The sequence below is a fragment of the Aspergillus homomorphus genome (assembly GCF_003184865.1).
Source record: "Aspergillus homomorphus CBS 101889 unplaced genomic scaffold BO97scaffold_34, whole genome shotgun sequence".
NCBI lineage: Eukaryota > Fungi > Ascomycota > Eurotiomycetes > Eurotiales > Aspergillaceae > Aspergillus > Aspergillus homomorphus.
The window spans coordinates 272,332-292,741 of record NW_020291920.1 but is presented as its reverse complement, the minus strand read 5'-3'; the positions used below and the strand labels follow the sequence as shown (position 1 = coordinate 292,741).

Here is a 20,410-nt window from a genome sequence, read left to right as displayed (position 1 = left end):
CCAAAGCGACGGGTCGGCTGTTGAGAGACTTAGTGCTATTTAGTATGTATGTACTGTACACGGTTTAGAGACCCGTGTGGTGTCAAGTGGAGAACAAGTCCAGGTCGGAGGGAGCAAGCGGAGCATTGGTTGCGTGCTCAGTGAGCGGTCAGTGAGTGTCTCTAAGCGCACACGGCACGGAGAAGTCCCGTGATGTCCTCACGAAAGCGGTGTCAACTTTCTCTTGCCAGGGCGGGCTGACCATCGGGTTGCAGAAGTGGAAATGCGGGGAATGGCTGGGGACGGGACCGTAACATGACCGTGCTATACCACTACACATTATAGTATTGTCAGCCAACCGAGCATCTCGATAGTCAGTTAGTTCAACTAGTTGGTTAGCAATGACCCTGCGGGGGACATCTGTCCACCTTTCAAGGTTTGAATGCAATACTACCTTCCTTCCATACGACCAAGCTTCTTAGGCCTCATCTGAGTCCCGTTAATTGCCCGACAACTAGATACCGTAATCCTGCTGTATACCAGTGCGGCGGCCGGGTGTATGTCTCCGTTTTCCGAACTTGATCAGAATGCGCAAAGATGAGGCATGATAAGTTTATTTTGGTCTCAGTCAAGAATTCCAGGCACCTCCCGCCCGATCGGATGCTGTTGATCTGTTGGGTAGACATCATCATACAGAGTGCAGCTTGAGATTCATGTCAGGGTGATGCAGGGAGCGGATGGGACTGTAACAGAATTACACTACACATACAATCCAGATATTACTGGTAGTACTAGGCCCGCTAACTGCCCGACCCACTGCGGTACCAGAAGACAGTTTGTTTAGTCCCTTGGAGGTAGTGCTCAATTCATCATGCCTGCTTTTCACCTCCTCATTTCCCCAATCCCGACTATTCCAGATGGCTGGTCGCTGCATGCACTGTCTACCTGAGTGGGGGTCGATCGGCCATCCCGGTCCAGTTTTCTACCTTCCGGCAAAATTTTATTGCCGGAATGAGACATTCCACGCCCTGTTGACCTGCACTTCGAGAGTGTCTACTGTGCGCAGTTGACGCTGCCGAGCTAAATGCAAGCAAGAGCACTGCAGCAGCAGCTTCCTGCCCAGCAGGAGGCAGGCAGTCACTGGATGAATGGTCAGTAGAATCGCTTGACTTGCCTGAGCTCCGACCGTTCCATCCATGCTCTCCTTGTCTGTCTTAGGCTCAATCTGGATCCTTCCCTGTCGATCCCCATGCTCAGAGCCAAGCCAATGGAACCACTCGTCACTCGGCCAGTCTACGACCACCGACCAGGTGCCTGCTCACTCTGACTTCTTGTTTGCGAGACATCATTTTCCTTGGGTGGGCAGCTCCACAGAAGCCAAGAGATTCTGCTCAATGGTATTCACTGTCGCTGGTTGCTCCTCATAGCTGTGGCGCCCCCCCCCGTTGCTGGGGTTATTAATATCTCCTCCCTTCCCCCCTTCTCATCGATCTTGTTTGTCTTGCCACCCTTGTATTACCTCGACATCTTTGTCAACTCCTCGAGAACACAAGCTGTCTGGCTGGCTAGTTCGTCTCTTCTTCTTCCTTTAGCTACCTCCACGCCATCATGAGGCTCGGTTGGCTTGAGGTGGCCGCATTGACGGCTGCTTCGGTCGTCAGCGCTGTATGTTTCGCTTCAATGCCTTGTTCTCATGGCCGCTAAAAGCCCTTGCAACTGTGATTGAACTCATGGCTGACGATTATGTGGTCTACAGGATGAATTGGCCTTTTCTCCTCCTTTCTATCCCTCCCCTTGGGCCAATGGTCAGGGTGAGTGGGCGGAAGCATACAAGCGTGCAGTGGACATTGTCTCTCAAATGACTTTGGCTGAGAAGGTCAACTTGACCACCGGAACTGGGTAATTGCATTTTCACCGTCGCGCGAAGTGAATTGCCTGCTAACGAGCTTCTAGATGGGAGCTGGAGAAATGTGTAGGTCAAACTGGTGGTGTCCCAAGGTAAGTCGATCATCTGAAGAATCGATTGAGGTTCTTCGACTGACAATCGTCGTCTAGACTTAATATCGGTGGCATGTGTCTTCAAGACAGTCCCCTGGGAATCCGTTTCTGTAAGACTGCCCTCGCGCCGACCTCGGACACTGCGACTTTTGCTGACAATTTGTCTTACAGCGGACTACAACTCGGCCTTCCCTGCTGGTGTCAATGTTGCTGCGTCTTGGGACAAGAACCTTGCCTACCTCCGTGGCCAGGCCATGGGTCAGGAGTTCAGCGACAAGGGTATTGATATCCAGTTGGGACCGGCGGCAGGTCCCCTCGGTAGAAGTCCCGATGGAGGTCGTAACTGGGAGGGCTTCTCCCCAGACCCTGCTCTCACTGGTGTGCTCTTTGCCGAGACTATCAAGGGGATTCAGGACGCTGGTGTCGTGGCCACCGCCAAGCATTATATTCTCAACGAGCAAGAGCATTTCCGGCAAGTTGGAGAGGCTGCGGGCTATGGGTTCAACATTAGCGACACTGTCAGTGCAAACATCGATGACAAGACCATCCATGAAATGTACCTCTGGCCCTTCGCGGATGCCGTGCGCGCAGGCGTTGGTGCTATCATGTGCTCCTACAACCAGATCAACAACAGCTACGGTTGCCAGAACAGTTACACTTTGAACAAGCTGCTGAAGGCCGAGCTCGGCTTCCAGGGATTCGTTATGACTGACTGGGGTGCCCACCACAGTGGTGTTGGTGCTGCCTTGGCCGGCTTGGACATGTCCATGCCTGGCGACGTCTCGTTCGATTCTGGTACTGCTTTCTGGGGTACCAACTTGACTATCGCTGTTCTCAACGGTACCGTCCCGCAGTGGCGCGTCGACGACATGGCTGTTCGCATCATGGCCGCCTACTACAAGGTTGGCCGTGACCGCTTGTATCAGCCTCCCAGCTTCAGCTCATGGACTCGTGACGAGTATGGCTACAAGTATTTCTATTCCCAGGAAGGTCCCTACGAGAAGGTCAACCACTTTGTCAACGTGCAGCGCGACCACAGTGAGGTCATCCGCAAGCTGGGGGCAGACAGCACTGTGTTGCTAAAGAATAAGAATGCTTTGCCTCTGACTGGCAAGGAACGCAAAGTTGCTATCCTGGGTGAAGATGCGGGCTCCAACGCCTATGGTGCCAACGGCTGCAGTGACCGTGGTTGTGACAACGGTACTCTCGCTATGGCTTGGGGTAGTGGTACTGCGGACTTTCCCTACCTTGTGACCCCCGAGCAAGCCATTCAAGCCGAAGTGCTCAAGAATAAGGGCAGCGTCTATGCTATCACCGACAACTGGGCCCTGAGCCAGGTGGAGACCCTCGCTAAGCAAGCCAGGTAAGTTCAGTCGCCCGGATTACTCCTTGTTATGTGACGTGAGTGCAGACTGACGAATATTCCTAAAGTGTTTCCCTTGTATTTGTCAATTCCGACTCCGGAGAGGGCTACATCTCGGTGGATGGAAACGAGGGTGACCGCAACAATCTCACCCTGTGGAAGAATGGCGACAACCTCATCAAGACTGCTGCCAACAACTGCAACAACACAATCGTCGTCATTCACTCCGTTGGACCTGTTCTGATTGACGAATGGTATGACCACCCGAACGTTACTGCCATCCTCTGGGCTGGCTTGCCTGGCCAGGAGTCTGGTAACTCCCTGGCTGATGTGCTTTACGGCCGCGTCAACCCGGGCGCCAAAACTCCCTTCACCTGGGGCAAGACTAGGGCGTCTTACGGGGACTACCTGCTCACTAAACTCAACAACGGTAATGGAGCACCTCAAGATGATTTCTCCGAGGGTGTTTTCATCGACTACCGCGGTTTTGACAAGCGCAATGAGACCCCGATTTACGAATTCGGACACGGTTTGAGCTATACCACCTTCAACTACTCCCAGCTTCACGTTCAAGTCTTGAACGCCTCCACGAACCACCAGATAGCTACCGAGACCGGGGCCGCTCCCACTTTGGGCGAAATGGGCCAAGCCTCGGACTACTTGTATCCTGATGGATTGACCAGGATCACCAAGTTTATCTACCCCTGGCTTAACTCCACGGACCTCAAGGAGTCATCTGGCGACCCGTACTATGGTGTGGACACTTCGGAGCACGTGCCCGAGGGTGCCACTGATAGCTCTCCTCAGCCTGTCCTGCCTGCTGGTGGCGGCTTCGGTGGTAACCCCCGCCTCTACGATGAGTTGATCCGTGTCTCGGCAACCATTAAGAACACTGGTCGTGTTGCCGGTGACGCTGTCCCTCAACTAGTAAGTCATTCATCTCAGATGATGTTGACCTAGAAGCTAACATTTGATTAGTACCTTTCCCTCGGTGGTCCCAATGAGCCCAAGGTGGTGCTCCGCCAATTCGACCGCATCACCCTCAACCCTTCCGAGGAGACCGTCTGGACCACTACCCTGACCCGTCGCGATCTGTCCAACTGGGATGTTGCGGCCCAGGACTGGGTCATTACTTCTTACCCCAAGAAGGTCCATGTTGGTAGCTCTTCGCGTCAGCTACCTCTTCACGCGGTTCTGCCGACTGTGCAATGAGGAGAGGGTTGTTGTGAAGGCACTGAAGACTGAAGGGCTTCGAGCCTGCTGATGATATATACCTTTTTTTTACCCTTTTGTGAATCGTAGAGACTACGAATTTAATGCCTGTGATGCTGTCAATAAGGATAATTTAAAGCGTAGAATGTTTGTCATGATAGCGTAATGTTTTCTTGTCGGGGTTTCATTTGTGGCTGTGGCTGTGTGGCTATTGTGACTGCACTGACCGGCAAAACGGCGGGCGGGCGGAAGGCAGCGAGCGACGTCATCCGACTCAGCTTCTCATTCGCATTTCCTTATTCTTCGACTGTGTCTTCCGGCACAACCCTGCCTGGTTTCATGTCCTTTTGTTTGCCAATCATTTGGTTGAAGACCTATCTCCCCTATTCTCGCTCAGATAGAAAATATTACTCAATTCTGCTATTTTATTCAAGAGCAAGCTAGCACAGGGCGAGTACAATCACCTAGACGACCGACGAAAAAACCACGATGCCATCCGCAGACAATCCTCCTCCTCCAGCAGGAGCAGCAGCAGCAACCACAACGACGACGACGACGACGACAATAGCCACAACACCAGAAACATCACGACCGTCCCAACCTCCAATCACCGCTCTGCTTGCTTACCCTCTCACCCTCTTCGTGGGATCCCTTTTCTCTGTCCTCTCGCCGACCGCCTACGGCAGCCGCGAGCCCAGCGCCAGCAACAACGCCAGCCCACTTCAGAACCACCCATCGCCCTTTGCCCCAACCATCGCCTCAGACCTGCACCTCTCCTCCTTCTCGGCCGCCGCCGCCGCCGCCAAACCCGTCAACTATTTCGCCCGCAAGGACAATGTCTTCAATCTCTACTTCGTGAAGATCGGCTGGATCTGGACGACTCTTGCCTTCCTGCTGCTGCTGCAAACCCAATCCGCCTTCGTCAACAAGTACAGGAGCAAGAGCAAGAGCACCAGCCCCAGCAACGACACCAGCCCTTCTACTAACCACGCCCACGCCCACGCCGCCGCCGTCGCCGAGGCCCATCGCGCGCGCCGCACAATGCAGGCCCTCATCCGCTACGGCCTCGCCACGATGGTGTGGTACCTCACCACCCAGTGGTTCTTTGGGCCGGCCATCATCGACCGCAGCTTCGTGCTGACGGGCGGCAACTGCGAGCGCGCCATCCCCCAGGTGGAGAACCCTTACACGGCGACGGATTTCGGGACGCTGGTGACGGCGGTGGCGTGCAAGAGTGCGGGCGGGGCCTGGCGCGGCGGGCATGATGTGAGTGGGCATGTGCTTTTGTTGGTGTTGATGACCTCCCTGGTCGGATTCGAGGTCTGGGGGGCTACGAGGTGCCAGCCGCGATTTGAGGGAGATGATGGTGTGAGGAAGAAGGAGGAGAGCGAAGGGCCCAGGGAGAAGAAGGACGAGGATGCCGATACTATTGATGGCGGTGGGTTGGAGGTCTGGTCGGTGAGGTTGGCCTGGGCTGTTGTGGGCCTGGGGATGTGGATGTTGTTGATGACGGCTATTTGGTTCCATACGTGGTTTGAGAAGGTATGTTCTCTTGATATTTTTATCTGGTTGGGCGTAATGGTGGTTGGAGCTAATGCTGTCTTCACAGCTGACGGGCTTGTTGATTGCCCTGGGTACCGTTTATACGATCTATATTCTCCCTCGGAAGGTGATTCCGTGGAGGGAGATTGTTGGGTTGCCGGGCGTATAAATGGGGTGTATGGATTATGCTTTTCTTGGCTTAGGTGGCGTTGATATATTGGTGGATTGTCTGTCTGAACTCGTCTCGGCTTGCGATACATACATGCATGTTTGCATTCCCGGGCTTTACCTGGGCTTAGATGGCTGAGGCTGTATTAGTCTTTTACCTGAATGTATATTTGTCTAGAATTACATTTGTTCCCCTGCTTGACGATTGACTTCTGGCGGATGAATCAAACGGCAGGTTCAGATCCGAAGTAGCCCCGACAGAATGCTGTTGAAGTGTCAGTATCATCCATGCATGATCTTGCAAATGGGCGCCGAGTTTCTCACCCCCTGGTATCAAAGCAGCCGCATACATCACGCGAGTGATGGGTTGCAAGTCCTCTGGCGTTGCATTACGTCCCGCCGACAACCAGATGTACGGCTCCCAGCACCCCAGCAGTCGATCAGCGTAGAGTTTGAGATCACCGGCGCGATCCTTATCGGACGACTGCTCCGCCATACATCGAAGACCCAGACACGTCCCGAACTCGCGGAAGGCCAATCGGGCCCGAATGTCGCGCGCGAGATAATTCCTTCTCTCGAACAGATCATCTTCAACAAAAGAGGTGTTAGCATCGCCGTCAGCATTCGCCCACCGTTCCTCACCGCTGAAGAGAAGAAGAGAAGAGAAGAGAAAGGACGAAACAGGATTTGGAAAGATGCTAAGCAGTCAATGACTCAACTCACCAACCCTGCCCAAACACACCTCCGCCATCCTCGTCGCCCACTCCTCGCCCTTCGTGTCCGCAAACCAATGCGCCGTCCACATGGCCATCCCGAGATCCAACGGATCATACGAGACATACTGCTCCTCGCCCTTCCGCTTCAGTATCCGTCGATAGTCCTCGATTTCTTCGGTCAGCGGGCCATCATCCTCTTCCTCCTTCTTTTCCTGCTCTTTTTCCTCTCCTTCCCCGCGACAACCCTGCCCCTGCCTCCTCCCAAACCACCTCGCAGTCCTCTGCAACAACCGAAACACCACCAGCCCATCCACGGAATCCAGATTCCCCTCGGACCCCACCAACACCTCCTCCAGATCCACATCCATCTTCCACACCATCCGCGGAGGCGTCCTTTGCACCAAGAACCGCGGATGGATGGCTTTCGCTAATGCAATGGCCTGCTCGTTCCAGATGGCCTCGCCCGTGGCCACCGCCGTCCTGTTCAGGGCGAACATCCACAGCGTGAGGTAGTGGTGGTACTGGCCGTCGCCATCGGGGCCAGTAGCGCTGGGCTTTCCGATCCGCAGCCCGCCGCCTAGAGGGTTCGTCGGGGTTGCTTTGGGCAAGAGCGTGGGGTTTTCGGGATTGGAGGTGCGTGTTGTGCCTAGGGTGTTGTGGACGGTGCGAATTAACGCGGTTGCTAGGGTTAGGTAGTGATTGTTCCGTTGGGGCTGGGATTGAGGGTGCATCCTGGGCGACGAGGTTGAGGTTGATGTGCTCATGAGCCGGTTGTGTTCATGGTGGAGCGTTAGGAAGTTCAGCACCCCGAAGGCGTCTGTCCAGAGGTATCGGCCGCGGTGCCCGCCTGAATTGCCTGGGGGTGTCCATTTCGTGGCATCGCGGATTGTGGTTATGGGCCCGTAGAGCGTTTCTTGGGCGCGGATGAAGGTTTGGAGTTTTGTTGTTGGTTGGGATGAGGTTGGCATTGTGATATTATGGTCATATGGATATTAGGTGCTATATAGTGTATACTATGTGTGTGGGGTATGTATGGGGTAGGAGTAGTGATGGTTGGGAAGGGATCGGCGATGGGTTAGCCAGAGATGATAGTCTGTCAGCTAGTGCTGCAGGAGACTTGGGATTGATTTTTTGTGCAAAAAGTGAAAGAATGCTGGATGGGTCGTGGCAAGACCAAAGGTCAAGTCACCATGACCCGGTGGTGATCTCATTTCGCCGCCGCCGGAACCCCAAGCGGACAACATCCAGCGTTCGGTATATCAACCGTACTTCGGACCGACCTTCACTTATACTTCCAGGCAAACAAACACGTCCCCCACCAAACAATGGGTTGACTTCCCTCATGAGTAAACTTTGGCGTCTAGCCCGACACTTCAAATCTACTCCCAAGATGTCTCCATTTCAAGACCTGTTCACCGCAGCAGCGCAACCTCTCCCTGCTATCCACGATCCCAGCTTCGGCTCCCACTTCGACTCCTTCGGAGACTACCCTGTTGTCCTCCTCGGTGATGGCACGCACGGGACCTCGGAGTTCTACGCCGCGCGCGCGGAGATCACCAAGCACCTGATCGAGCACCACGGCTTCAACATCGTCGCCGTGGAAGCCGACTGGCCCGACGCGGAATTCATCGACCGGTACGTGCGCCAGCGCCCCGGTCCCCAGGCGCGCATCCGACAAGGCGGCGGGGATGACGACCACGAGCCCTTTAAACGGTTTCCCACCTGGATGTGGCGCAACCGCGAGACCCAGAACCTGGTCGAATGGATGCGCAACCGCAACGCGACCCTGACCGACCCGGCGCACAAAGCCGGGTTCTACGGACTCGATCTCTACAGCATGGGCGCGTCCATCAAGGCGGTCATCGATTACCTCGACCACGTCGACCCGGCCGCCGGCAAGGAGGCCCGTCGCCGCTACGGCTGCCTGCAACCGTGGGTGGAGGACCCCACGGCGTACGGCCTAGCCTCGCTCCGCGGCCTGGCGGACTGCGAGAAGGGGGTGGTGCAGATGCTCCGCGACCTGCTGGCGCGGCGGCTGGAGTACTCCGAGGATGCGCACGACGGCGACGAGTACCACAGCGGGCAGCAGAACGCGTACCTGGTGCGCGACGCCGAGCGCTACTACAAGGCCATGTACTACAGCTCGGCCTCGTCGTGGACGCTCCGCGACACCCACATGGTCGACACCCTCCGCCGCATCCTCAAGAACCGCCCCGCGGGCAGCAAGGCCGTGGTCTGGGCGCACAACTCCCACTGCGGCGACGCGCGCTTCACCAGCATGGGCACGCGCCGGAAGGAGGTCAACATCGGCCAGCTCTGTCGGGAGCGCTTCGGTCGCGAGAATGTCGCGACCCTGGGCTGTGGCACGCATACCGGCACCGTGGCGGCCGCGCACGAGTGGGATGAGGACATGGAGATCATGGATGTCAGGCCGTCACGCCCGGATAGTTGGGAGTGGGTCGCCCATCAGACGGGCATCCCCAGCTTCGTGTGGGATCTAAGAGACGACCGTATCACTCCCGAACTGAAGGAGGCCATGGCCGCCGAGAGTCAGCGGCTCGAGCGCTTTATCGGCGTCATCTATCGGCCGGATACCGAGCGCATGTCGCACTACTCCCAGGCGGACCTGCAGCAGCAGTTCGACGCGTATATCTGGTTCGATGAGACGGAGGCTGTCAGGCCGTTGGAGAAGGTGCAGCCGAAGACGGTGATGGGCATGGAGGAGACGTATCCGTTTGGATTGTAGGTAGTTTTATTTGTTTTGTTTGGGCTGTAGTTAGTTATCAGAATGAGCATTATTGTGAATAGATGCACATAAACACCTTGCACGTGATGGACTTATCTAAGCTTTGACGTCAGCTCACCGCCTGCCGCTGTTTGTTTATTCGCCCTTTACCTCATACGTGCATTTCTCCTCTTATCGTCATTCTCTTTGCAATTTGCCCTTCTTATCCCAATCACACCTCTTATTCTGATATATTACCGATTCCCATCAAAGAGCCATTGTATATAGCAATCATGGTGGTCCGACGGTCCGCCCGTCTGCGCAATCGCGAGGCATCCGTGTCCGAGGTAAGGCATTCGCCCGTTCAAGCATCCCACCCACCACCATGAAGGGATCAGGTGAGATCCTACGGGTGGCGGGGGGTTGGGTGAGGAATGTCTATTTGCAGTCACTGATGTTCGATGACCCGCTTAGGAACCACAGCTACCAGCTGGCCCCGCTGAGAGCAGTCACGTCAACAAGGATCACGTCAACAATCGGCATGACGACCAACCCAGTGAAAAGCCAAACATTAGACGAAAGACGAGATCCAGGAAACCGACCCAACCCACCCAGGAACTAAACAACCTGCCTCCTGTTGCCGAACGCGAGGAGACTGCTACTGTCACCCCTTCTGAACCCGAACCTGAACCCGAAGTCAACAACACTCCTGTTGAAGCAAAGAAGTCTGCCTTCGCCAGCGAACAATCTCAACCTCTGCCTGCTCCTGCGACAGCCGAGACCTCCGAAACTGCATCCAAGGAATCTGAACCCGAATCTACGCGTGCCGCGGCCGAAAGGGCGGAGCGGACGAAAAAACGATCGATTAGCGCCGCGTTTGACAAGGCGGAGTCGACTTTCAAGAAGATGAAGAGCGCCGCGTTCTCCAAGAGCGGAGAGACTCCCAAGAAAACTGCGGGTGACGCGTCCGACAAGACTGAAGCGACGCCCAAGAAAACTCCAAATGGCGCGTCCGCTCGAGTTGAAGCCACTCCCAAGAGAGTTGCGCAGTTGACTTCGCCGCTCAAGGGCACTCCTAGCAGGATCCCTAGCGTCTCTACTCCGCTCAGAGCCACACCTGCGGCGACGAAAGCCCCCGGTGCAAAGACCCCCTCTACTGTCATGGCGCGTCCATCTCACCAGGAAATGCACCCCAGCAAGGTTCACCAGAGCACCACCAAGCAGCCTGACTCCGGCTTGGTCTTGGGTTTCAACCCCATCAAGAAAGACGCGGAAGGCAATGTAGTCAAGGATGCTACGATCGAGAACACTCCGACCAAAACTAGAGACTCCCCCGCGTCGGCATACTACGGCACTCCCGCGTTCGATTTCAAGTTCACCAACCAGGATTCCCAGCTCAGCGACGAGGCCAAGAAGCTCATGGAGACTGTGCGCCAGGACGCCGCCAAGATCAAGGCCCAGATGATCCAGGGTCGCGCGAATGGTGTCTCACAGGACCAACCCGAGCAGATCGAGAGAAAGATTGTGCAGCCCAAGGGGAAGACCGACCGATTCACCGACGCCCATCTGGCCGAATTCAGGAAGATGGACTCTATTGCCAGCCATGCCTCAGTCCTCCGTGCCGTTCCGGGTCGTTACCAGCCGGCTATGAAGAATTCCCTCAAGAGAACAAACTCGAAGGCGCGGCTGGACGAGACACACAGCAAATCGCCGTCTCCCTCCAAGACATCCGTTGCACGACCCTCTCCTGCTCCGGTACTCGCTTCTGCGAAACGCGTCAAGCACACTCCGGCCGACGATGTCTCCACTAGCCGTCTCCCTACATTGAACAGTCCTAAGCCAGCACTGCCTCGCCCCAAACACTCTTTCCGCAAGTCGTTGATGACCCCGACTCGGGCCTCGGCGGCGCGTGCATCGACTGTGAGGCCTGCTCGTACTTCAATGATTCCTTCATTGGTTCGGTCCCCAGCTCCTACACAGCCCGAAGTTCCACGCACGCCTCAGACTGATTTCAACCCCCGGTTGAAGAGCAACTTGCCCACCCTTGGACACCTCAAGTCGATCCTCCGTCAACCCCACCAGCTTTTCTCCAAGGATCCTCTCAAGATTGCTGCAGGCACCCATGTGGCAGCTCCCCACTTCGGTTCAAACATGCTATTCGGCTCCTCCTGGGATGCCACCGAAGAACACTCGCACACTCCTTCCCCCAAGAAGCGCGTCGAATTCACTCCTTGTGTCAAGGATCGGAACGAGGAAACCGTTCTCTCGCCTTCTCCGTCTAAGCTTCCGACTGCAAATGCTTCTCGAGTCGTTTCCGACATTGTTTATCCCACCCTACCTACTTTGACTCCGGAGCAAAACCGCAGCCCCAGCAAGAGTGGCACCTCTCCCAGGACTAGCCAGACCACCACACCTACGATCCGCCAAGTCCGTCCTTCCGACGCTACTCCCCTGCCAGAGATCGCCGGCGTGCCCCACGGTATTGGCCATAAGAAACGCAACCGTCCGACTGTCGAGGAGGAGAAGACCGACGCCGATTCCTTGCCCGAGATCGCCGGCGTGCCTCACGGTATTGGCCACAAGAAGCGCAACCGCACGGCTGTTGAGGCGGAGGAAACCAATGCCGAAAACGTGCCGCCAGCTGATAATGCGGGTGCTGACGCGCGTAGCGCCAAGCGCATGAAGATGAGCTCGCCTTCGCCGTTCAAGAAAACCGGCCGTCCTTCCACTCTATTCGCCAAGGCCTCAGGCACACCCAGTGCTTCCAAGACCATATTCTCGAGTGCGGCGCCCACTCCGACTCCCACCAAGCCCCGGTCCCACACTCCTCTCCGCTCTGCAACCAGACCCTCCGCCGGACGTCCCAGCCCCACCAGCACCACTCCGGGCAGTGCTCGTCCCCGCAGCCGAGGCGTGCTGACCATGAGTCGTCTGCATTTGCTTTCCCAGCCCAAGGGCCGTTCATAAATTTGCTTCGAGCATTGCATTACGTCGTGCAACACACATCTGCATGACTAAATTTACGATTGTCTATTACATCACTTGCACAGATTGTTAACTCGCAGAATCTGAGTCTGAGGAATCCTTTATCGGCTGGCTGGCTGGCTGGCTGGCTAGCTGCAAGATCAGGGGAGTTTCTGGTAGGCTTTATCTCGTTCTGGTGGCAGTCCAGGGACTCTCGCTGCATCTTGTCCAACTTCGGCTTTCTGTTCCTTGGGTGTTGTGTTTGTTCTCTATGAATTGATTTGAAATTGTGTCAACATGACCTGGATTGGCGCTTTGGGTTTGAATGAGATGCATCAGGCATGCTGTGCTTCTGGCGTGGGTGTATGGTGATTATTTCTGTTTTTCTCAATCAATGTCCTCCGGATGGTTAGGTTCTTTTTGTTCTTGTTTGAGTCAATCGACCATGTTAATAAATGCAATTTGCGGATACGTCAATGAACATGGGTCTTTTGTGTCTTCTCCTATGAGGTGTTACGTCGTCAAGGATTGTAGTGCTAGCAAGCCTCCATGTGGCAGTGGAAGAGTAAGTCACATGACTGTCGTCACTAGACATCAAGGTCAATTGTGCACCTCAGTTAACTTCCGAGCAATCAAGTGGAATAACTACTCAGTGGGCTGACTGAGCAATCAAGTGGAATAACTACTCAGTGGGCTGACTGATCAAAATGGTTCATTCTCGTGTCAAATGTAAACAAACAATAATAATGGCGAATTATGCCTGCTGGCTTTGCTAAACATCCTATGAAAAAAAGAAAAACTAGAAAAGATCAAATGATGTTATGAGAATAGATTAGATGAGGTGCCAAAAAAAAAGTAGAAGAAATCAGGAGCACTGGCCGGGATACTGCCTATCGGACAATGGGCTGGGGAACAAGCCCTCGGCCAGCAGATCGCGCATGTCCCAGCCGGGGGCGCCCTCGGTCTTCCAGGTCCAGAAGATCCAGCCGGACTTCTTCTCGAAGGCGTCGAGCTGGGCCTCGATGAAGCGGCGGGTGTTGGTGCGCTCGTCGGCGGAGAGGCCGGCGGCGGTGCCGGTGGAGCGGCCGGCGCAACTGCCGATGGCGGCGCTGTTGGAGGCGTAGGTGCCGTCGTAGCGGGCGGCGACGCCCTTCCCGTTCAGGTACTTGGCGCAGTCGGTGAGGGCGCCGGTCCACTCGCCGACGAGGGCGGGCTTATCGGTCGTGACCAGGTGCTGGTTGGCGAAGGCGCAGGCGGTCTTGACGTGGGCGTCGATGTCCATGGCCAAGAGGCCCGTGTCGAAGACGTGGTAGTGGTGCGTGTCCATCACGACGTTGGAGCTCTGCATGAAGCCGTTCCACGAGTCCACGGCCAGGAAGCCGTCGTGCAGGCAGAGCGCCGTGTTTGGGTTGGTTCTCTGCACCGTCGCCAGCGTGCTGTAATAGTACTGCTTGAGGCCGTCCTGGTTGACCCCGCCCGGCACGCTGGGCTCGTTGAGCGCCTCGATCGCCGTGACTACGTCCGACTGCTGCAGGTAGCGCTTGGCGAGCTCGTTGAATGCGACCAGGGTCTGGTTCACCGTCGACCCTTGCTGCCAGTGCACGGGGCCCTTACAGCCGCTGTTGTCGAACCCGTTCTGGGATCCCGGCGCTGGAAATCTTTCCGTCAGCATCAAATCGTGCTCCGAACATCGGGAGCAAGGGGTGGAGAGAAGCAGAACTCACCGCCATGCAGATCGAGAATGACCTTGAGATTGGCACTTCGGGCCCAGGTGATGGCTTTGTCAAGGTATTCTAGTTGGCCATACACGTAAGGCTCGCCTTCAATGGGCGCAAGGGCCCAGTAGCCGATAGGAATCCGGACGTGGTTGAGACCAGCCTGGGCGATTCGGTTGAAGTCATCCTGCGTGATGAACGTGCTCCAGTGAGCAGAAAGCCGGGACTGGGCTTCACTCCTGCCTAAGCTCTGAGTCAAGGTCCATTCGTCAACAGCTGCACTCCCAGCGTTATCGTAAATTGAAGGTGTGATCCATGGCTCGGTCACCAGCCAACCACCAAGGTTGACCCCAAGGACTTTCTGGTTCTTGTAATCGAATGCACTCGCTCCATTCTCCAAGCGCCTGTGTATGTGTGTTAGTTGACAAACAAACAATCCAGGACTGGCAGGAATACGAACACTGCAGCAGCATCCGCGCCCACGGCGACGAGACTAAGCGCCAGAAGCGCCTTTTGCATGCGTTTACCCAACATTCTGCAAACACACTGTGATTGTTCGAAAGGAATCAGGAGGCTGGGATGCGAAGAGGAATCCTGGCTGTGATCTGCATTGAAAGGAATGGAATTCCTCTGGTTTAAGTAAAGAATAGTCGAACACGCAGGGAGTCAGACGAACGCAAACAGACAAACACCCCGAATCCAGAGCGGGGATCGCGAAGTGATCTGCACAGATCGCAATTGGGGCTGCGTTCAGATAATTTTGCTTCGCGGCCAGACCACTTGTCGACGCCCTGAAGTTAGACCGACGATGCGGAGACGCCGAAAGCAGGCCAAACAAAAAGCGTTCGTATTAGCGAGAGCTCAATAGTAGAAGATCTATAGGTACGGAAGCGATGGTTCTTGGCCCTCTCTCTTCGCGACATACAGAAAAGGAGAATAGCCTTAAAATAAACCTAGCGTTAGGTTTGCTCGGCTTTCTTGGAGATCAGATCGATCACGACGGTACAAAGGCGCGCGCGCCACAGGGTGACAGGTTAGGGTCAAGTCAGGGACGAGCTCCAGTGGGAAGTGACATATCACCGATCACTTGGGAGGATTTCCCCGACCCGCCTTGCGATTCAGACCGGCCACATGATCCTACAATTAACGAGAAGTGAAGTCACCCTGACGGATGCAGGAGGGCAAAAAGATCCGGAGAGCTGTTAGGAGCGTGGATGAACCACAACCTCAGGCGCGGGAAGCAGAGGGAGAATTAGGATGCAAGGTCGACCGTCCGCCATGAATCCATGCGGCCGAGGCTCTCAAGCTTGGGGCATTGGATCCTTTTTTTTCCCCGCATGAGTTAAAATAGGACGTCACGAATGGCGATCAGATGTAGATCGGCGGCCATTTCCTCTTTTGCAAGGGAGGAGGACCAAGTAGGTTACCATGGTCTTGGTGGAATAAGGAGAAGATCATGTCCAAGCCCTCCAGTCCTTATCTTTCTTTAGCTTGAATCGGGCAATAGAGAGTCGATTGCAATCCCGGCTTGATAGTGAGGGGAGTGAGTCCGTGAGTCTGAGCCCTTGGCTCCCACCTCTCTCCTTCTCCCTTTCTTTGTGCAGATCGTTGGGCACCAATTGGTATCCCTGAGTACAACGTCTTGAGCGGCAAATATGCTGCGAAGGTCAAGTAGAGTTGGGCATGATTCTGAAACCGGCGAGAGACAAAACATCTGGAAAGTTGACAATTGGACCAGGCCAGGTGATGAGGAACAGACTCCAGCGACGGGCCGCATCCGGAGATAGAAAGAACATCACGTGGATGAACCCCGGCATCTCCCGTTCATGTGAAGATGTGAAGATAGCCATGCAGACGAACTTCCAGCTCTTTCAAAAGTTCATCTGATTGCTTCGATTCCATGGGTGTGATTGTTCAACTTCCATAAAGCTTCCGACCACCTTCTATGGCATGCACAGCATTATCTGGCTTTGGCGTCAGTCTATGTATATACTGAATTTACTGAACACAAGAAGTCGCAAGGCGCATCACCTGCATTCAACTTGTAACTGCTTGCTAGGTAGCTAGGATAGCTGAGAGCCTATTTTTGCTATACCTCTGTGTTCTATAGAATAAGGAGTTACACCGGAAGGCTCAGTAGAGCCGGCCCCGCAAGCCTGCTTACCTACCTACCTTCTTCAAGGTTCCTTTCAAGTGTTAAACTAATTGGGTAGAGCTAGGTCAACGCCCACAAAAGCCTGCATACTAGACCATACAGCAACCTTGTTGGTTGATCAGCGTCGCATGCCACCGCCTGACTATGGCCGGAATACAGCTCCAGGTCTTATCAGACCTCCACCTGGAGACGCCAGCTGCCTACGATATCTATGACATCAGTCCCAGCGCACCATATCTCGCCTTGCTAGGTGATATCGGCTACGTGAGAGACGAGGGCTTCTTCCTCTTTCTTCGCAAACAACTCGCAAACTTCCGCATCGTCTTTCTCGTCCTCGGGAACCACGAAGCCTACCATAGCACCTGGAGCCAGACCAAGTCTCACGTGCAACGTTTCAAGGACGACGCCGATCGCTCATTTCGGAACGGAGAGCTGATTGGGGAGCTTGTCATCCTCGATCAGGTACGCTACGATATTTCGCCCACGGTCACTATCCTCGGCTGCACCTTGTTTTCGCACGTCGGCGATGATCAGATCGATACTGTCAACCTCGGCTTGAATGATTTCTATCACATTGATGACTGGCCGATCGAGGCGCAGCAGGAAGCACACAGAGCCGATCTTGCTTGGCTGAACCACGAAGTCGGAGCCATTGCCCGCTTGGAACCACATCGCAAGGTCATCGTTCTCACCCATTATTGCCCGTCAACGCAGAAAGAAGTTATCGACCCTCGACATGTGAGCAGCAAGATTTCGTCTGGTTTCATGACCGATCTGTCGAGCGAGGTCTGTTGGAAAAATGAGGTCGTTAAGCTTTGGGCTTTTGGGCATACCCATTTCAACTGTGATGTTCAAGACTCAACCACTGGGAAGAGAGTGTTCACCAATCAGCGTGGCTACTACTTTGCCCAGTCTTCAGGTTTCGATGCCGGGAAGGTCATTCAAGTCTAACTCATGCCAAGAACATCGATCCGTTGAGACAGTGAGCCTACTACTTTTCCAATCTTCATGTTTTGATGGTGCAGAGGTCATTCAAATTCAAGTCATGTCAAGGACATCGACGTCCTAGAGCGGGGTTTTAGCTAAATCGATATTTCTATTCTCGAATGACGTACGTAATACGCCTTTTATCAGGAGCAGAATGTGATATCACTTATGCATTGTGAAGGCCAGACGCTTTACTTAGACAAAGAATCAACCACCAGTTCGTGGCGTAAGAAATTTACAGGAACATTTGGAAAGGATTAGTCTCATCCCCGGACCATTGCAGAGTCAGAATCCACGATCAACCCGGAGCCCAGGACAAATCAACATCGACATCTGGAAGGACCTGTCGCTTTACAAAGTCTTTGCGGATCTCATTCAGCTTTGACCATATCTTCATATCCGGGGTTTTGAACGCTTGATACCAGTCCCTATAACATTGACCAAGACTTTCCTCATCGAAAATATCTGTTTCCTCGACGTATTCCCACACGTATATCAGCATCGCATTCCAGTAGCAATGATAGTTTCCCCCTAGGTCACGACATAGCAGAAGTATAATGCTCTCGCAGTATCGAACGGGGGTTAGGATTCGAACAGGATAGAGCAATTCGGAGAAACAACCTTGGCCGCGCCCTATCCGGTCAGAGGGAAGACGAGGATCTGACGCTAGTATCACGTCCGCGTTGCCAGCTCCTGAGGAATGAATATCAAAGCTCGGGAAATCCAAGAGCACAGTAGACTTTGGATAGAGCCCCACTGAAAGATCTGCTCTGATATGGAGATGTGCAGCGGGAACAGGGTCAAGGATTTCATCTGCAAGCCCGCAATCGAATTCTGGCGTGCAAGGAATAAAACTAGCCTTGAGCAGGACTTAGAAGGCAGTATCCATAAGCTCATCGGGAACAATAAAGGCGGCGCCCTGTGATATGTCAGCAGATGCCTCATTAAACTCAGGTTCAGGCGGTGACAGACGTCGACAACAGTAGGAACCCCATAGATTGTATGTAGATAGTTACCCCAAAGAAGGCTAGGAACGTCCGCCAAGTCGAGAAGACAAGCGATAGACGCGACGAGCTCATGATCCAGGGGCTGACCAGAGAACAAGAAGTCGGACATCATGGGCAAGCACGTCAACACGTTGAGGTGTATCACACCGAGAAGCAAGAGGTAGCTTCAAGAGTAAACAAGAGCGATATCCATCATGCACGTGACTATGGGCCTACCTGCCTACTGTATGCAGCCTTGAGTGAGTGCCACTGTAGGTAGGGCCTGGGCCCGGTCTCATCCCTCCTTCCAATTCTATTGGTGGGTACTGGCGATGGATGTTCTCATTGGTGCTATTCTTCTCTATACAACACTGTCAGTGAAGTCAATGAATTCGTGCTACTCCTCACTATACAACACCATCTGTGAAAGGAAAGAGTTCAATTCCTCTAGTTCTCCTGGCTCATCCTTTTCCTTTCTTTCTCCTTGTCTCCATCCATTCCAGACCCTTACTTTTCTGACTCCATTCTTCCGTTCAAGCGTCCTAAGCATTCTGTATACCGTTCGTCACCATGGCGGACCGTGCGTTTGCTGAACTTGAACCTGCCGCTAACGTCGTCATACGCAATCTCAAATATCTTCCCGAATTCGCTGATGCGAAGATTGCCATCATCGGTGGCCTGACTATTATGAAATACGTTCGCTACTTCCGCACCACTTAGGTTAGTTTCTGGCCCGTCGGAAGCTTCGAGTTACAGTAGTCTAACACGCAGCTTATCTTTTAGGACGTCGATTTCCTCATTACCGTGCAGGGAGCGCCCGCCAGTGTGAAAAAGAGGCTGACCGACATTTAAAAACAGCCCCTTTGAGCAGCAGGCCGAATTTCTTGTCTACAATTCTGGAAATGGAAAGGTGATCCAGATTGACATGTGCCCGATTGATCTGGTAAGCGTTGAATATGAAATACTACAACCATTGATTTTTAACATGTCAATAGCCACTTTATCTTCCCTCTGCCGCGGTCCCGATTTCGTCTATCAGCACTGGCAATCTTCCATATATCTCCGAGCTTGACCTTTTGGTGTTCAAGATCTACAGCTGTGGCATGCGCCCCACAACCGCGAAGAAGAACTGTGACGCCAGCGACGCTGAACGAATCCTTCGAGATCTCAGCTTGAAGGGCCCGATCGTGCTATCACCTGTTCAGAAGACTGCGGTCTCAAAGGGATTGGATGATCTAGCTACTTATTCTAGAAAGCACAAAACTTGGTGGCTGGCGAAACTGGGTATGAATTCACAAGCGCGCTCTCCCCGAAAAGACATGATACGGTCCACACCTAAGAAAGCTATCTAAAAGGTAGTTGATGGGTGTCAGCACTTCACGAAATGGTTCGTTGATTCATGGTATGTACAATAGAAGCTCGGAAAGACGAAGTTCCTTTCCAAATGAAGCTCCATAATAGCTAGCTTTTTAACGCAGCTCGATCGCAGGTAATGCGCCTCGCGACTTGACTTCTTGTGTTCTGTAAATTCAGTAAATACGTAGATTGATTGCAACGCGCTTAAGCAGACAGGTAATTAAGACAATACTCATTATAAAACTCGCGCGTTGCACGCCTATGTTGCACTCGGTTCTACTCTGAAAGAGTTAATCGAGGGTAACATGGCCTAGTCTAGTTTCAATCGACATTCTACTTATCAGGCTAACTAGATACCCTCCTTTCAGTGGCCTCAAGCTCATCTCCGCGGAGAAACCTCCTACCCACCATCTACTCCATAATGCTCTACTACCAAAAATACCAACTAGCGACAAAGCGGTTCTTTCCTCTGACTACCTTTACCCACACCACGGACTAACATCTAAGATGATCAACAGATCTAAACAGTCTACCAGTAACCAGC

At 53.8% G+C, this 20,410-nt stretch overlaps 8 protein-coding genes across 8 annotated transcripts; 6 read left to right on the top strand and 2 right to left on the bottom strand.

The window, feature by feature from the left end:
* Nucleotides 1–1,325: 1,325 nt before the first annotated feature.
* On the top strand, nt 1,326–4,673 carry BO97DRAFT_395588 (beta-glucosidase). The gene is made up of 7 exons (XM_025694037.1): nt 1,326–1,644; nt 1,736–1,878; nt 1,933–1,977; nt 2,035–2,087; nt 2,149–3,340; nt 3,409–4,267; nt 4,319–4,673. The coding sequence occupies exons 1-7, from the start codon at nt 1,588–1,590 to the stop codon at nt 4,550–4,552; spliced, it is 2,583 nt and encodes an 860-aa protein (XP_025549039.1). The 5' UTR covers nt 1,326–1,587; the 3' UTR covers nt 4,553–4,673.
* Nucleotides 4,674–4,865: 192 nt separating this feature from the next.
* On the top strand, nt 4,866–6,494 carry BO97DRAFT_407429 (putative inositol phospholipid biosynthesis protein Scs3). The gene is made up of 2 exons (XM_025695637.1): nt 4,866–6,094; nt 6,162–6,494. The coding sequence occupies exons 1-2, from the start codon at nt 5,042–5,044 to the stop codon at nt 6,261–6,263; spliced, it is 1,155 nt and encodes a 384-aa protein (XP_025549038.1). The 5' UTR covers nt 4,866–5,041; the 3' UTR covers nt 6,264–6,494.
* A 937-nt stretch (nt 6,495–7,431) lies between these two features.
* On the top strand, nt 7,432–9,739 carry BO97DRAFT_472179 (putative erythromycin esterase; the record flags this gene model as incomplete). Its single annotated transcript, XM_025700112.1, has 2 exons — nt 7,432–7,487; nt 8,434–9,739. The coding sequence occupies 2 exons, from the start codon at nt 7,432–7,434 to the stop codon at nt 9,722–9,724; spliced, it is 1,347 nt and encodes a 448-aa protein (XP_025549037.1). The 3' UTR covers nt 9,725–9,739.
* A 176-nt stretch (nt 9,740–9,915) lies between these two features.
* On the top strand, nt 9,916–13,154 carry BO97DRAFT_479745 (uncharacterized protein). The gene is made up of 2 exons (XM_025700711.1): nt 9,916–10,050; nt 10,178–13,154. Exons 1-2 carry the CDS (start codon nt 9,997–9,999, stop codon nt 12,668–12,670), a joined length of 2,547 nt encoding a protein of 848 aa, XP_025549036.1. The 5' UTR covers nt 9,916–9,996; the 3' UTR covers nt 12,671–13,154.
* Nucleotides 13,155–13,532: 378 nt separating this feature from the next.
* Nucleotides 13,533–14,901, bottom strand: exg1 (glucan 1,3-beta-glucosidase; the record flags this gene model as incomplete). Its single annotated transcript, XM_025697796.1, has 3 exons — nt 13,533–14,317; nt 14,392–14,786; nt 14,843–14,901. The coding sequence occupies 3 exons, from the start codon at nt 14,899–14,901 to the stop codon at nt 13,533–13,535; spliced, it is 1,239 nt and encodes a 412-aa protein (XP_025549035.1).
* A 1,694-nt stretch (nt 14,902–16,595) lies between these two features.
* On the top strand, nt 16,596–17,676 carry BO97DRAFT_407426 (uncharacterized protein). The gene has a single exon (XM_025695636.1). The coding sequence runs from the start codon at nt 16,682–16,684 to the stop codon at nt 17,486–17,488; it is 807 nt and encodes a 268-aa protein (XP_025549034.1). The 5' UTR covers nt 16,596–16,681; the 3' UTR covers nt 17,489–17,676.
* A 146-nt stretch (nt 17,677–17,822) lies between these two features.
* BO97DRAFT_436580 (uncharacterized protein) lies at nt 17,823–18,640 on the bottom strand (the record flags this gene model as incomplete). Its single annotated transcript, XM_025697795.1, has 2 exons — nt 17,823–18,394; nt 18,475–18,640. 2 exons carry the CDS (start codon nt 18,638–18,640, stop codon nt 17,823–17,825), a joined length of 738 nt encoding a protein of 245 aa, XP_025549033.1.
* A 440-nt stretch (nt 18,641–19,080) lies between these two features.
* On the top strand, nt 19,081–20,019 carry BO97DRAFT_472175 (uncharacterized protein; the record flags this gene model as incomplete). Its single annotated transcript, XM_025700111.1, has 4 exons — nt 19,081–19,206; nt 19,294–19,335; nt 19,379–19,453; nt 19,506–20,019. 4 exons carry the CDS (start codon nt 19,081–19,083, stop codon nt 19,860–19,862), a joined length of 600 nt encoding a protein of 199 aa, XP_025549032.1. The 3' UTR covers nt 19,863–20,019.
* Nucleotides 20,020–20,410: the final 391 nt, after the last annotated feature.

What these genes read in the sequence shown, in the direction of transcription:
- BO97DRAFT_407429 (XM_025695637.1), top strand. Translation starts at nt 5,042, where the DNA reads ATGCCATCCGCAGACAATCCTCCTCCTCCAGCAGGAGCAGCAGCAGCA. An exon ending in TCCATACGTGGTTTGAGAAG is followed by an intron (nt 6,095 to 6,161) that starts GTATGTTCTCTT and finishes CTGTCTTCACAG; the next exon opens with CTGACGGGCTTGTTGATTGC.
- BO97DRAFT_395588 (XM_025694037.1), top strand. Translation starts at nt 1,588, where the DNA reads ATGAGGCTCGGTTGGCTTGAGGTGGCCGCATTGACGGCTGCTTCGGTC. An exon ending in ACCCTCGCTAAGCAAGCCAG is followed by an intron (nt 3,341 to 3,408) that starts GTAAGTTCAGTC and finishes ATATTCCTAAAG; the next exon opens with TGTTTCCCTTGTATTTGTCA. An exon ending in GTGACGCTGTCCCTCAACTA is followed by an intron (nt 4,268 to 4,318) that starts GTAAGTCATTCA and finishes ACATTTGATTAG; the next exon opens with TACCTTTCCCTCGGTGGTCC.
- BO97DRAFT_479745 (XM_025700711.1), top strand. Translation starts at nt 9,997, where the DNA reads ATGGTGGTCCGACGGTCCGCCCGTCTGCGCAATCGCGAGGCATCCGTG. An exon ending in GCGAGGCATCCGTGTCCGAG is followed by an intron (nt 10,051 to 10,177) that starts GTAAGGCATTCG and finishes TGACCCGCTTAG; the next exon opens with GAACCACAGCTACCAGCTGG.
- BO97DRAFT_407426 (XM_025695636.1), top strand. Translation starts at nt 16,682, where the DNA reads ATGGCCGGAATACAGCTCCAGGTCTTATCAGACCTCCACCTGGAGACG.